Source organism: Schistocerca nitens, chromosome 2, assembly GCF_023898315.1.
Source record: "Schistocerca nitens isolate TAMUIC-IGC-003100 chromosome 2, iqSchNite1.1, whole genome shotgun sequence".
NCBI lineage: Eukaryota > Metazoa > Arthropoda > Insecta > Orthoptera > Acrididae > Schistocerca > Schistocerca nitens.
Window position 1 is genome coordinate 270,441,882 of NC_064615.1, and position 13,723 is coordinate 270,455,604.

At 46.8% G+C, this 13,723-nt stretch overlaps 1 protein-coding gene across 1 annotated transcript in view; it reads left to right on the forward strand.

The window, feature by feature from the left end:
* Nucleotides 1-13,723, forward strand: part of LOC126234979 (frizzled-4) — a 460,147-nt gene that overhangs the window by 84,314 nt on the left and 362,110 nt on the right. Inside the window, exon 2 of the mRNA XM_049943718.1 lies at nt 11,215-11,653. Within this exon, the coding sequence (XP_049799675.1) occupies nt 11,215-11,653 (439 nt within the window). The remainder of the gene's footprint in view (nt 1-11,214; nt 11,654-13,723) is intronic.

Sequence of the window (13,723 nt, forward strand, 5' to 3'; positions counted from 1 at the left end):
CAATTACGGGAAGCAGTCATATCCATGAAATATCAAGGTACATCAGTGTGGAGAGAATTAAAAGTGGAACAAGCACATAAAACTAATCGCAGATAAGGGAAGAATCCTTAAGAAATGTGTCCGACCCAGAAAATAGGTAACTTACAAAACACTCATTTAACAAATACTTGAATATCGCTCATTAGTGTGGGATCCATACCAGGTAGGGTTGATAGAGGCAGTAGAGAAGGTCCAGAAAAGAGCAGTGCATTTAGTTAAAGGTTCACAGCCAACTCCAGCAGCAACCACTCCAAGAGAGGTGTTCTGTATCGTGGTATGGTTTACTGTTAAAGTTGCAAGAGTGTACTTTCCTAGAAGAGTCAACCAATACATTGGTTCCTCCCACATATTTTTCATGAAAAGACCATGATGGTAAACACACAGAGGCTCACCAGTAATCGTACTTTCTGTGGATCATACATGACTGGAACAGGAAAAGCAGGGAGTAACAGTAGTACGCTAATTACTCTCTGCACTACACTGTAAGGTGGCTTGTCAAAAGAGAGAGAGAGAGAGAGAGAGAGAGAGAGAGAGAGAGAGAGATGGAACGAGTAGTGTATGATGTATGTATGGGCTCTCCTCCTAAATCTCTCAATCGATTTCAACGAAATCTGCAGACAAAACTCGACGAGTATCAGCACTTTGGGGTTTATAACCCCCTAGCTCCAACAGGAATGGAGATACGAGCAGATATGTTCTTTCAGCAGCTGCTGTAAGGCAGCCCTGTATGACAGGTATTTTGTATGGGAATAGTATCAAGCTGCTTTATTGACCTGCACTGCAGCTTAACCTACACGTCAGAGGCAACAAACGGTTTTCCAGCCCACGATATGTAGGCTGCCCTGCACAACAGGTGTGTTGTGTTGGTCTACTTTGCATATCATGTTAGACGACAGGGGCAACAAGACGACTTTTAAGCTCAGCATGTGGCAGGAGTATTCGCATGTTTATCGTCCCTGTATTGCAGGGGCAATATGTGTGGATGGATATGACTGGGCAAGGTTGGAAATGGGTAGAAAAGGGGATGGACGGAGAGTGGGAGTCAGAAGGGCACAAACAGGGAGAGATGGCATCAGGAGGGGACAGACAGAGAAGGGAGGAGGAAACGGACAGAGAGAGAGAGAGGGAGATGGGCTGAGAGAGAGGAGGAGAGGAGGAGATGGTCTGGGACAGAAGGGGACATAGAGAGATGGGGAGGAGGAGGAGTAGATGTACAGGGGGAGGGAGGAAGAACAGAACGAGTGGGAGGCGGAATTAGAGAGAAAACGGACAGAGGAAGGGGTGGGCAGGGGGGGGGGGGGGGTAGGAGGAAGTGGGCAGAGAGGTGAGGAGAAAGAGATAGCCAGAGAGGGGGTAAGGAGATCTGTACAGTAACTGTGTCGAACAGCATAGGCAGTGCGTCCTACAGAAAAGCAGTGGGCATCGTGTCTTGTGAGAAGGACGAGAGATAAAAACGTTGAGCACGGCAGCGCCTTGCTTGGTCAGCTCAGAAGCGATAGCAAACAGCGGAAACACCGATGTCCGCAGTAAACGGCGGCGACCGCAGACTGGCGGGGGGAGGGGGGACGCCTCGCCTGGCCGCGAACATGCCTCGCCGTGACGTCACGCGGTGCCTGCGGTCGGCAAATCGCTTCCTACCGCTTTTTGCGGTGCGTAACGACGCCCGTGTCGGCGGCGAATGCTGTCACGTCGGCCCCCATCTGCCGCTTCTTGCCACAGCCCGCTATTGACAGAAGCCTTCCCAGCAGCGGCCGACCGCGGAGCCAGCGATATCTCTACTCTGCGAGTAAATGTCGTGCGCGTGACACACGGGTACTTTCTTATTTCTTCATTTTAGTTTTGCATCGACTTCCATGTAGAGCTAAGCTACTTGGTCACGGACGACTCACCGCGTAACACACACAAAAGCTGATGAAATTTAAAAACATGAAGTTAGAGGGTCTGCCGAATTTTTCAATGTTTGGATATAGAATTTGGTTTACAAAAACACCGCTTTCTGCGATGCAGTATGTTTCTTATTGTCCGTCTACAAATATGGGGTAATCTTCAGCTGATATCGTTTAGTGGTTGTGGTCTTCACTCGTAGGACTGGTTTGATGCACCTCTCCACGCCAATCTATCCTGTGCAGGCCCCTCATTCCCGCATAACTAGTGCAACCTGCTTATTGAAATCAAACCTTGGTCTCCTTGTACAATTATTAACCCCCACCCCACACTCTTACCTCCGTTACCAAATTGCTGATTTCTTCAAGCCTGAGCACATGTCTTATGAACCGATCCCGTCTTTTACTCAAATTGTGCCGTAAATTACTTTGTTCTGCAATTGTATTCAGTAACTCCTCATTACTTACTGGCTCTAATGCATTTGAGAGGCGTCTTGTCTCTTCGTGTCTGAACTGTCTAAGACCCATGTTACATATCTGCACCAGGCTACTCTCAGACAATCTTCAGAATAGACTCCCTATCGCTAAAATTCATATTCTATAGAATCTACACTTACAAATTTCTCTCTCTTTTTATCTGTGTAAATTATTATACATATTTCTTATTTAGGCCTAAAAAAATAACTTGCGTTTGTTTTACTCCCGTACACAGTAAAAAGGGTATGCCACAAGAATACCTTCCAGCTTATTGTGAGATTCGCAAATCTGGGGCTTGTCACTCAAGTTTTTCAGTGGTGCTGCAAGCCTATTGAAATATGCAGAATAGTGTAAATATTTCTGTACCATAGTTAAAGAAGCGTTATGCACGTGCAAATGCAGTGTCCACTGAGTGAATGTACCATTCCCTTGGAGAAGAAGTGGAGTAGAATACATAATTATGATATGAACGTGAAATGGAGATAGGCAGGACTTGTGGCCAGGTGAATGGATTGTATGCGGACTGAAGAGGTTCTTTGCTGTATTCCAAGGAACAAGAAGCGATCGAGACGATCACACACAAGATGGACAGAGGACATACAGAAACATGAAGGATAAACACTGATGCTTGGGGCTGAAAACCGCAGTTTTTGGGGAAGTCTGGAGCGCTGGTGGTGATGACCTGGTGTTACTTTAGCGAGAATCATTTAACAAATGATGCACCCAGTTTGTTGTTTACTTATATGTTGCTTACAATCCTAGCGTACAGCCTTCCTTTTTGCCAGTAACAGAATTTCAACGTCATGAGAAAATTTTTCATTATTCCATCTGGGATGCAAACTCTTGTTTATCCATCGGATGGCATTGTTACGGGCTGCATTAAGCTCTTCTAGCGATGGGTAACAGCTTTTTTCAGCGTTCATTGGGCTGAGGACAGGTAGCTCGAGGGAAAACTTCCCACACACATTCTCGCAACTTTTCGTTTACTACTTTACCTGTGGGCGGGCGAGCCATGCCACGGTGGATGGGTGGACCAGCGCCGAGTAACAGAGACAGTCCTTTGGAAACTCTCTGTCCAATTTCTTGCACGCAGTCAGAATAATAAACTGCGGTGATACCACGTGGATTTGTGTTCTGATGATTCTATGAATATTAGATGGAAAGATTATCATTTTTTTAATTTGTGGTAAGGTCTTATGGGAAATAAGAGGGAGGACTCTGAACCTCCGACGGGGGGAGCCGCACGGACCGTGACAAGGCGACAAGGCGGCCTAGACCGCGCAGCATCACTTGTTTTACCCCTGACTGAACTAGCTGGATTTTTTTTGTGACAGGCGGAAGATTATCTCTGACAGTCTTACAATGAGTTCAGCTCCCGTTCAAAAAAGTGTCGTGAATAGCGACAACTTCGTGAAAGTATGCTCCACTTGCAATGTAGCTTCTTTGAGAAAGGCAGTAGGTCCAGCCGTTTGTGCTCTTGTTCAACAGTCGAGTAGTGAGGGACCTATAGCAATAAAAATTTCTCTCTTGTTTAAATAATGTGTCTATGCTGGATCCCCGTACCCTTAGAAAATGATTCGTATTTTGAACGACTATCTATTCTTTCAATAACTTTATACCGTGCGTATTTCTCAACAACTTGGGTGCACTGCCATAACAAACCCGACAGAATTTACTTTTCCTGGATAGGTGTTAGTTGTTAGAAATAAATGCTTATCCGCGTTACTTGTAGACAGGTGCACAAACATCAGTTTTACATACTAGTACAGGTAGAGGAAGCTTTCAACAACTTATAATTTTTAGAAATAAGTACTTTTGATCCTCCTCTTTACTGGCAGTTATCTCACCATTCGAGTCCGCTACTTTCATGATTTGGAAAATTTATTTTATCTTTGTGGCCGGATGGGTTTCCTGACGGGACAGTCTTCAGTTCACTTTACGAAAGAAACACGTGTGCATTATCTGTCTGCGAATGTTTTAATTTTTCTGCGTTATCGTGTCTTGAAAGGAGAATGTAAGAAAAACATCAACAAAAGCTAAAGGACGATAATGGAATGTAGTCGAATTAAATGAGGTGATGCTGAGGGTATTAGGAAATGAGACACTTACTGTAGTAAATGAGCTTTGTTATTTGGAGAGAAAAATAACTGACAATGGTCGGAGTAGAGAGGATATAAAATATAAACAGACTAGGGCAAGAAAAGCGTTTCTGACGAAGTGAAATTTGTTAACATCGAGTATAGATTTAAGTGTCAGGAAGTCCGTTCTGAAAGTATTTGTATGGAGTGTAGCCATGTATGGAAGTGAAACGTGGACGATAAATAGTTTAGACAAGAAGAGAATAGAAGCTTTCGAAATGTGGTGCTACAGAAGAATGCTGAAGATTAGATGGGTAGATCACATAACTAATGAGGAGGCATTGAATAGAATTGGGGAGAAGAGGAGTCTGTGGCAGAACCTGACAAGAAGAAGGGACCGGTTGGTAGGACACGTTCTGAGGCATCAAGGTATCACCAATTTGGTACTGGAGGGAAGCGTGGAGGGTTAAAATCGTACAGGGAGACCAAGAGATGAAGACACAAAGCAGATTCAGAAGGATGTAAGTTGCAGTAGTTATTCTAAGGTGAAGAGGCTTGCACGGGGTAGAGTAGCATGGAGAGCTGAATCAAACCAGTCTCTGGGCTGAAGAGCACAACATCGTGTTTTAACTGCTTGGGTATCATATTTTGTGAGCCGCAGATCGGGAACGGGACCAGCATTTGCCAAAATGACCGTGAAAAACTGGCAAAAAGCGACAGTCTGGGAGCCACTGTACCAGATTACAAGGCGTGCTGTCAAATACTTTGCCCGACCGATTGGTCCCAGTTGCGAGCGCTGGGTGTTTTCCAGCTGACAGAGGCGGCATATTCCGCGACGCCACAGTCCGAGCGAGTGTGTCCTGTCATTGTGCTGCTCCCGGATCTCCGCCTGGCAGCCTGGCTGCAACTTCCGCCGCGCTGGCCGCATCTCCGCGTTCCGTGTGATGCTCTCTCTCCCCCTCCCACTCCAGATAACGCACACTCAGCCAGCCCTCGTCTCCCTCCACTTATCGTTCGCCTGGCGCTCGAGAGCTGCTCGAGTCGGAACGCACTCCACAGCTAACCACTTCGAGAGCTAAACATCTCCTCAAGCACACGTCATTCGCGATGACGCGTGATAAAGCTGTAAATTCCAAAGTACCTACAACTCATTCTGTCCACTCACGTCAGAGCGTTGTCGGTTCAAATTACTGTACAGCCAGCATGTGGAAAGAAGTAAACGGGGAGAACTGTTAGGGAAATTCGTTTGCTGCATTGCACTAAGGAGTTTATTCGTGTGCTGTTTTTATCTTTTGTCAGCCCTTTCTTGCAAAGTGTAAACTGACGAGCCAAAACATTATGACAGCTTTAGGACGGTAGCAAAGAGCTTGCTGCTTTGTAAGCAGGGTGATTCCATGATAATGTTACAAATTCAAATGGTTCAAATGGCTCTGAGCACTATGGGACTTAACATCTGAGGTCATCAATCCCCTAGAACTTAGAACTACTTAAACCCAGCTAACCTGAGGACATCACACACATCCATGCCCGAGGCAGGATTCGAACCTGCGACCGTAGCGGTTTCGCATTTCCAGACTGTAGCGCCTAGAACCGCTCGGCCACACCGGCCGGCCAATGTTACAAACTTTCAGAGGTGATGGAGAAGTGAGAGACGACGGTCCGGAAACGATCTAGTTTTGATGCCTCTGACAGTGGACGTCTTATACTGCAAGCTTACTTTCCATATGCAGGGAGGAGGTAGTGTGGACCAAAACAAGAAAAAATTGTCTGGTAAGGGTGGACTCTAAAATGCATGTCATGAGAAGTGTGAGCACTTGTTCATCTTTGCAGAACCGAGCGAGGTGGCGCAGTGGTTAGCACACTGGACTCGCATTCGTGAGGACGACGTTCACACCCGGGTCCGGCCATCCTGATTTACGTTTTCCGTGATTTACGTAAATCGCTTCAGGCAAATGCCGGGATGGTTCCTTTGAGAGGGCACGGTCGACTTCCTTCTCCATGCTTCCCTAAGCCTATGGGACCGATGACCTCGCTGTTTGGTCCCCTTCCACAAATCAACCAGCCGATCATCTTTAGGAGTGTCAAAATACATTTCTTCTACTGAACAAGTGCTCACAGCTCTTGAGGTATGTACGAAGGTTATTCGTTTGTTACGATCCAATCGGTCGGGAAATGGAATCAGCGAAAATCAAAAATGTTTTATTTGCAGCACTTAGCTACATCTCCCAGCTACCTCCCGGCCCGACGAAGACATTTGTCGTAGTATCGTACAGCTTTGCAATACCCGCGTCACAGAAGGCAGCTGCCTGCTCTTTTCGCCAATTCTCTACGCTGGTCTGCAGTTCCGGACTGTATTGAAGCTGATCAAACACTTCCCATCTAAAGCGGTGCAGAGCGTCTTCATTGCTCATGCAGTGTGCGGGCGAGAATTGTCATGAAGGAGGAAACGCACGACACTTACGTTACGTTAACCGGGCTGCATGACACCTCTGAGCAGGCGCGCATACGTGGCGGGGGATATTATTCTCGGGGTGTCTTTACGTCCTTGCTGTGCGCTCAGAACTGAAAACAGCGACGTGACGCGATCCACGGGCTTACTGCAGACAATACAGCTGTGCAAAGCTTCATCGGCTTTTCGCTCTGATTTCCATTTCGCGATGGATCACATCTTAATGAATTAATAGCCCTCGTAGTTTAGAGCCCATGTTCACTGGACAGTCCTCTTTTTTTGATCCACACTACCTCCTCCCAAAATATGGACAGCAAAGAGCTTGCAGTAGAAGAGATCCACTGTCAGAAGCATCAGAACGGTTTTCGCGTATGACTTTGGACTTGGTCATTTCCGGACCAGGGCCACTTACCTCAAATTGATACATTAACCCTTCTCTATCAACACTGAAAGTTTGAAGCGTCGTCACGGAATCATCCTGTGTACTCATTTCCATCTTCTAGAGCTCTGACCATAGATGTAGCTACGTATCAAATTTATTTGCCATTTCTACATTCTTGCAGGCAACAAACAAATGGACTGCTCAAACGTTAACGTGGCAGCATACGAACTGAAGCGAAATAATATTGTTTCGCCGCTCAGCACTGTGGTGCTGTCGACGTGGGAAAGAAGCAGCTACGGAGAGACAGAGGGAAGCATTTACAAACTATGACAGAGGCAGTACGAAATATTCTCCACCCTGGTGGACAGTCAGCAGCACATTGGCCATAACGTGGCAAATTTGAGGGGCGTTGAATAAGTAATGCAACATACGAGGGTTGGAACTTAAATAGTGGCAACTATTTGTTCACAACGGATACAAAAGAATTACATGTTTGCACCTGTTATTGTCCTCCAAAATAGTCACCAGCATTGTGTAGAACCCGTTCCCAGCGATGTGGAAGGCGTAGTATACCGTTAGCAGAGCCTGTTCTGTTGATGGTGCGAATGGAGCGGCCTGTCGAACCTCTGGAACAGTTCTGAAGCGAATGACACGAAGTGGTTCCTTATCTTCGGAATCAAATCAAAGTCACAAGGACTTAAGTCGAACTACTGTTCGTTTTGGAGCATCACCTGCGACCAGCTTTGTGAAAGAAGCGCCTATACTTTCTGCGCAACCCACCCATCATTTTGCACGACAATGCGCGGGCGCATACAGCGCAAGCTGTGGCTGCTCTGTTCGGTTGATGGGACTGGGAGGTACTGTACCATCCACCATACTCCCCGGACTTAAGTCTTTGTGACTTTGATTTGATTCCAAAGATGAAGGAACCACTCCGTGGCAGTCGCTTCAGAACTGTTCCTGAGATTCGACAGGCAGTAGGCCGCTTCATTCGCACCATCAACAGAACATGCTAGCGGTATACTACGCCCTCCACATTGCTGGTAACGGGTTCTACACAACGCTGGTGACTACTTTGACGGACAATAACAGGTGCAAACATGTAACTCTTTTGTATCGGTTGTGAATAAATAGTTGACACTATTTACATTCCAACCCTCGTATTGTTTTCTCGGACAATTTCGGTTGAAAAATTTCTAAATATTCCCGCTTCAGTCCCTATAGCTTCATGAAGTACCGATAGCTGGCGACGCTATGCGTAACCTTCAAAATGGCGTCTGTAATGGAAATGCGTTCCAAGCAGAGAGCTGCATGGAGATTCATTTGGCGGAAAACCAGAGCCTCGCAGATATTTGTAGACGCTTGCAGAATGTCTACGGAGACCCGGAAGTGAACAAAAGCTCGGCGAGTCTTGGGCGAGGCGATTGTCATCGCAACAATGTCGCGGAGACCTCGCCGATCTCCCGCAGCCCGGCAGGCCGCACATAGACATTACTCGTGCAATGTTGGAACATGGCGAGACTCTCATTCGAGGTGATTGACGGATCACAATCGAAACTCCTCGCTTCTCAACTGGACATCTGTTGGTAGTGCTGACACACTCGTCCACAGGTGTGTGCCCACTGGATTCCTCGAACCCGAACAGAAGACCATAAAGAACAACGAAGGACGATCTGTGAAGAATTTGCTTGCACGTTACAAAGCTGATCGTGACAATTTTTGTCGAACATCGGCACAAGCTGTTAAACAAGAGTTCATCACTTCGAACTGGAAGCAAAACGGCAATCGTTGGAGTGGCGTCACACCATCTCTCCTCCGAAGAAAAAGTTCGAAGCCACCCCCTCAGCCGATAAAGTCATGGCGACGGTCTTCTGGTACTCTTTAAGGGGTCATTCTGTTCGATGTCCTCCCTCATGGTGCAACAACCAGCTCTGAAGTGTATTGCGCTACCCTCAGGAAATCGAAGAGACGACTTCAGCGTGCTCGTCACCACAAAAATGTAAACAAAATTCTTCTTCTCCATGACTGCGCAAGGCCTCACGCAAGTCTAAGCATCCGAGAGGAGCTCACAAAAGAATAGTCAATGGACTATTCTTCCTCACCCACCCTACAGCCCGGCCGTATCTCGCAGCTTCCAGTTTCCACATGTTTGGCCCAACGAAGGATGCACTCTGCAGGAAGCAGTACGTGGATCTACATCTACATTTATGCTCCGCAAGCCACCCAACGGTGTGTGGCGGAGGGCACTTTACAAGCCACTGTCATTACCTCCCTTTCCTGTTCCAGTCGCGTATGGTTCGCGGGAAGAACGACTGCAGGAAAGCCTCCGTGCGCGCTCGAATCTCTCTAATTTTACATTCGTGATCTCCTCGGGATGTATAAGTAGGGGGAAGCAATATATTCGATACCTCATCCAGAAACGCACCCTCTCGAAACCTGGACAGGAAGCTACACCGTGATGCAGAGCTACACCGTGATGCAGAGCGCCTCTCTAGCAGAGTCTGCCACTTGAGTTTGCTAAACATCTCCGTAACGCTATCACGCTTACCAAATAACCCTGTGACGAAACGCGCCGCTCTTCTTTGGATCTTCTCTCCCTCCTACGTCAACCCGACCTGGTACGGATCCACACTGGTGAGCAATACTCAAGTATAGGTCGAACGAGTGTATTGTAAGCCACCTCATTTGTTGATGGACTACATTTTCTAAGAGCTCTCCCAATGAATCTCAACCTGGCACCCGCCTTACCAACAGTTAATTTTATATGATCATTCCACTTCAAATCGTTCCGCACGCATACTCCCAGATATTTTACAGAAGTAACTGCTACCAGTGTTTGTTAAGCTATCATATAATCATACAATGAAGGATCATTCTTTTTATGTATTCTCAGTACATTACATTTGTCTATGTTAAGGGTCGGTTGCAACTCCCTGCACCAAGTGCCTATCCGCTGCAGATCCTCCTGCATTTCGCTGCAATTTTCTAATGCTGCAACTTCTCTGTATACTACAGCATCATCCGCGAAAAGCCGCATGGAACTTCCGACACTATCTACTAGGCCATTTATATACATTGTGAAAAGCAATGGTCCCATAACACTCCCCTGTGGCACGCCAGAGGTTACTTTAACGTATGTAGACGTCTCTACATTCAGAACAACATGCTGTGTTCTGTTTGCTAAAAACTCTTCAATCCAGCCACACAGCTGGTCTGATATTCCGTAGGCTCTTACTTTATCAGGCGTCAGCGCGGAACTGTGTCGAACGCCTTCCGGAAGTCAAGGAAAATGGCATCTACCTGGGAGCCTGTATCTAATATTTTCTGGGTCTCGTGAACAAATAAAGCGAGTTGAGTCTCACACGATCGCTGTTTCCGGTATCCATGTTGATTCCTACAGAGTAGATTCTCTGTTTCCAGAAATGATATGATACGCGAGCAAAAAACATGTTCTAAAATTCTACAACAGATCGATGTCAGAGATATAGGCCTATAGTTTTGCGCATCTGCTAGACGACCCTTCTTGAAAACTGGAACTACCTGTGCTCTTTTCCAATCATTTGGAACCTTCCGTTCATCTAGAGACTTGCGGTACACGGCTGTTAGAAGGGGGGCAAGTTATTTCGCGGATGATGGGGAGGTCATTGTAGCAGCAACCAGGACCGAGCATACAAGCCCTCCAAGTAAGGTGGCATAAATACGTCGCATTGAACGGAGATTACATTGAAAAATAGGATTTTGTGTCGAAAAGAGTAGAGAATAATATAGATCTTGGAATCCTGAATAAAACTAACCTGCTATCAGAAAAAAGTGTTGCGTTAGTTATTGAACGCCCCTCGTACCTGAAACCGCCTATTCCATCAGGAGTACTGCCTGGCCACATAGAAATATTGCTGCGTGTTGCAGCCTCATCGCAGCAATGCTGACAGCAACACTGTTGCCACCACCCATCGCCGTGCTACCGTGCCCAGGACCGGCCCCTGCGGCCTATGCTGCCCGCCACGCGGCTCTGTCTCGTTCTCCTCTTGACTGTCCCCACCCGCTGGAGCCGCGATGCTTGCCTTCGCTCAGCTCTGCTGGTCGTTTGTCAGCCGGGAGCAGGTCCGTCCGCTCCCACGCGGGAGTCTGCAGCCACACGCCGGGCCGACAGATGCGCCCTGTCGCGACGGACAGCCGCCATCCATCACCGCAGCAGCCCTCGCCTCAATCGTTCTGCCCGGTGTCGTTGCGCATCGGACAGTCGCAACGCTCCCACCGAACACGTCATTACTCACGCCATTCTTCCAGTGACACCTTTCTCATCGATCAAGATCGCAACCTCATCGTCGTGGTTGTCGTTCCTGAGGCAACAGGTGGCTTCAGCTACACTCAATACCAACTAAATTAGACACACGTTAGTAGCAGCGCTTAACCTGCATTGCATATCTAACTTTTTGAAACTGGCAACTAACAGACGAAACTCCCCATCGTAGCCCCCTCAGATTTAGTGCTAAGATAGCCCATTGGATAGCCCATCAAAAACTGAACACAGGTCAAACATGAAAGCAGGAAGAAGGTGTACTGAACTGTGAAAAAAAGAAATAAAATAGAAACAGTGAACGGTCCAAATGTGTAATATTGAGCGCATATGAATAACCATGGCGTCGTGGTTAAGTGGGCACGGTGTTGGACTTTGGAGCAGGCGAGCTGAGTTCGAAAATTCCTCGTGCCATTTAGTTTTTCCACGACATTATGAACCCTCCGTTTGGTCATTGAAATGTTCGCCCGCTTTCAGTCTTCGCAGTTGTCATACTATACAGTGGTTATAGAACATGAGTCACTTGGTAACCGTCGCAAGTAAACGTCATAAATAATGAGAGCAGGCGAGATAGCATATAGACGTCTCACAGAAATGAAAACAACAAATAAAAGGGTGTGAACTACGTTACAACAAAGGAAATCAAGAGTCGAGACTTCAAAAACGTTAAAAACATGTTCTGAGACGGCACAGAGAACCTGTGTGGCTGTGAAACTGTTGCGTTCATTTGTTGCGGGTTGTGTGACAAACTACTATGTTTACATTTCTTTGGGTGTGAACACATTCACTTTCATACGAACACCTAAATCGGGCAAGGAGGCAGATCCCACTCACTCACCAGGCGTGCAATTAGGTGTGTTGGTAAGAGATTCCTATCATATCTCACACACACTGTCACTAATGTAGTGTATGACACACCAGACGTGTTTTCTGGTGGAGAATTCGGTTGACTTGTCGCCTTGACATCATACGTTTGCTGTTCCCATTCGAAATCCACTTTCTTTCGGCTGCTAATAAAGTAGTTGTGCAGAATCATCTGTCTTTATAGGTCCCCTCCTTACACCTCGCTGTTGCAGAAGGACGTTACACTGCGACACAGACATAAATTTGATTACAGCGGGCACTGAAAAAGAAAAATAGTTTTCCGCAGGAGAGAGGTTTGAACACGGCTCGCCCGCTTGACAGCCCAACACTGTGACCACTTGACCACGACGCCATTGCTCTTTTAGCCTTCTCTCTATTGCACTTTTTGTCCTTCAGCCGTGTACTGTTTCTGTTTTGCTCTTTTTTCACAGTTCAGTACACCTTCTTCCTGTTTTCATGCTTGATCTGTGTTCAGTTTTTGTCGGTCTGTGCACTTGGCCCTCTTGCCACTAAATCTGAGGGAGGGCGGAAGGGGGTTGCGATGGGGAGTTTCCTTTGTAAGTGACACAAGAGATCATGAAGGCGTCCAATATTTGAAAATGTGAGGTTCTCATAGCCACAGACCACCTCAAACTAAAGTCCTATATATCGAAGACTTATTAAGCGCCAGAGAACTTGGACGCAAGTTAGGAAAGGAAGATAATATGGGAAACATCCAAACGTAGCAATCACGTCCCTGTTACAGACCCAACTTCTACGGTGCAAGAAATGACTGATGCAGGAAGATGATGACAGAGGGTATGTACAAGACGAGATGTATGTGACTGCAGACATGTGCAGGCCAGGGAGCACTTACTGAAATGTGGCATACCGGGTGTTCCAGGAGAAATGGTCAGTATTGAGGAACATGGTTCAAATGGCTCTGAGCACTATGGGACTCAACTGCTGTGGTTATCAGTCCCCTAGAACTTAGAACTACTTAAATCTAACTAACCTAAGGACATCACACACATCCATGCCCGAGGCAGGATTCGAACCTGCGACCGTAGCAGTCCCACGGCTCCGGACTGCGCGCCTAGAACCGCGAGACCACCGCGGCCGGCATTAGGCAAGACACTTCGTATGGATTTATATCCTACTCCCGAATGGTTTCCGAAGTAGAACACATTAAATGTACGTTTATTTTTGGGCTAATGGTGCGCAGATATATGTTTTGCCCACTCCAGATATATGTTTTGCCCACTCAATCCCTTT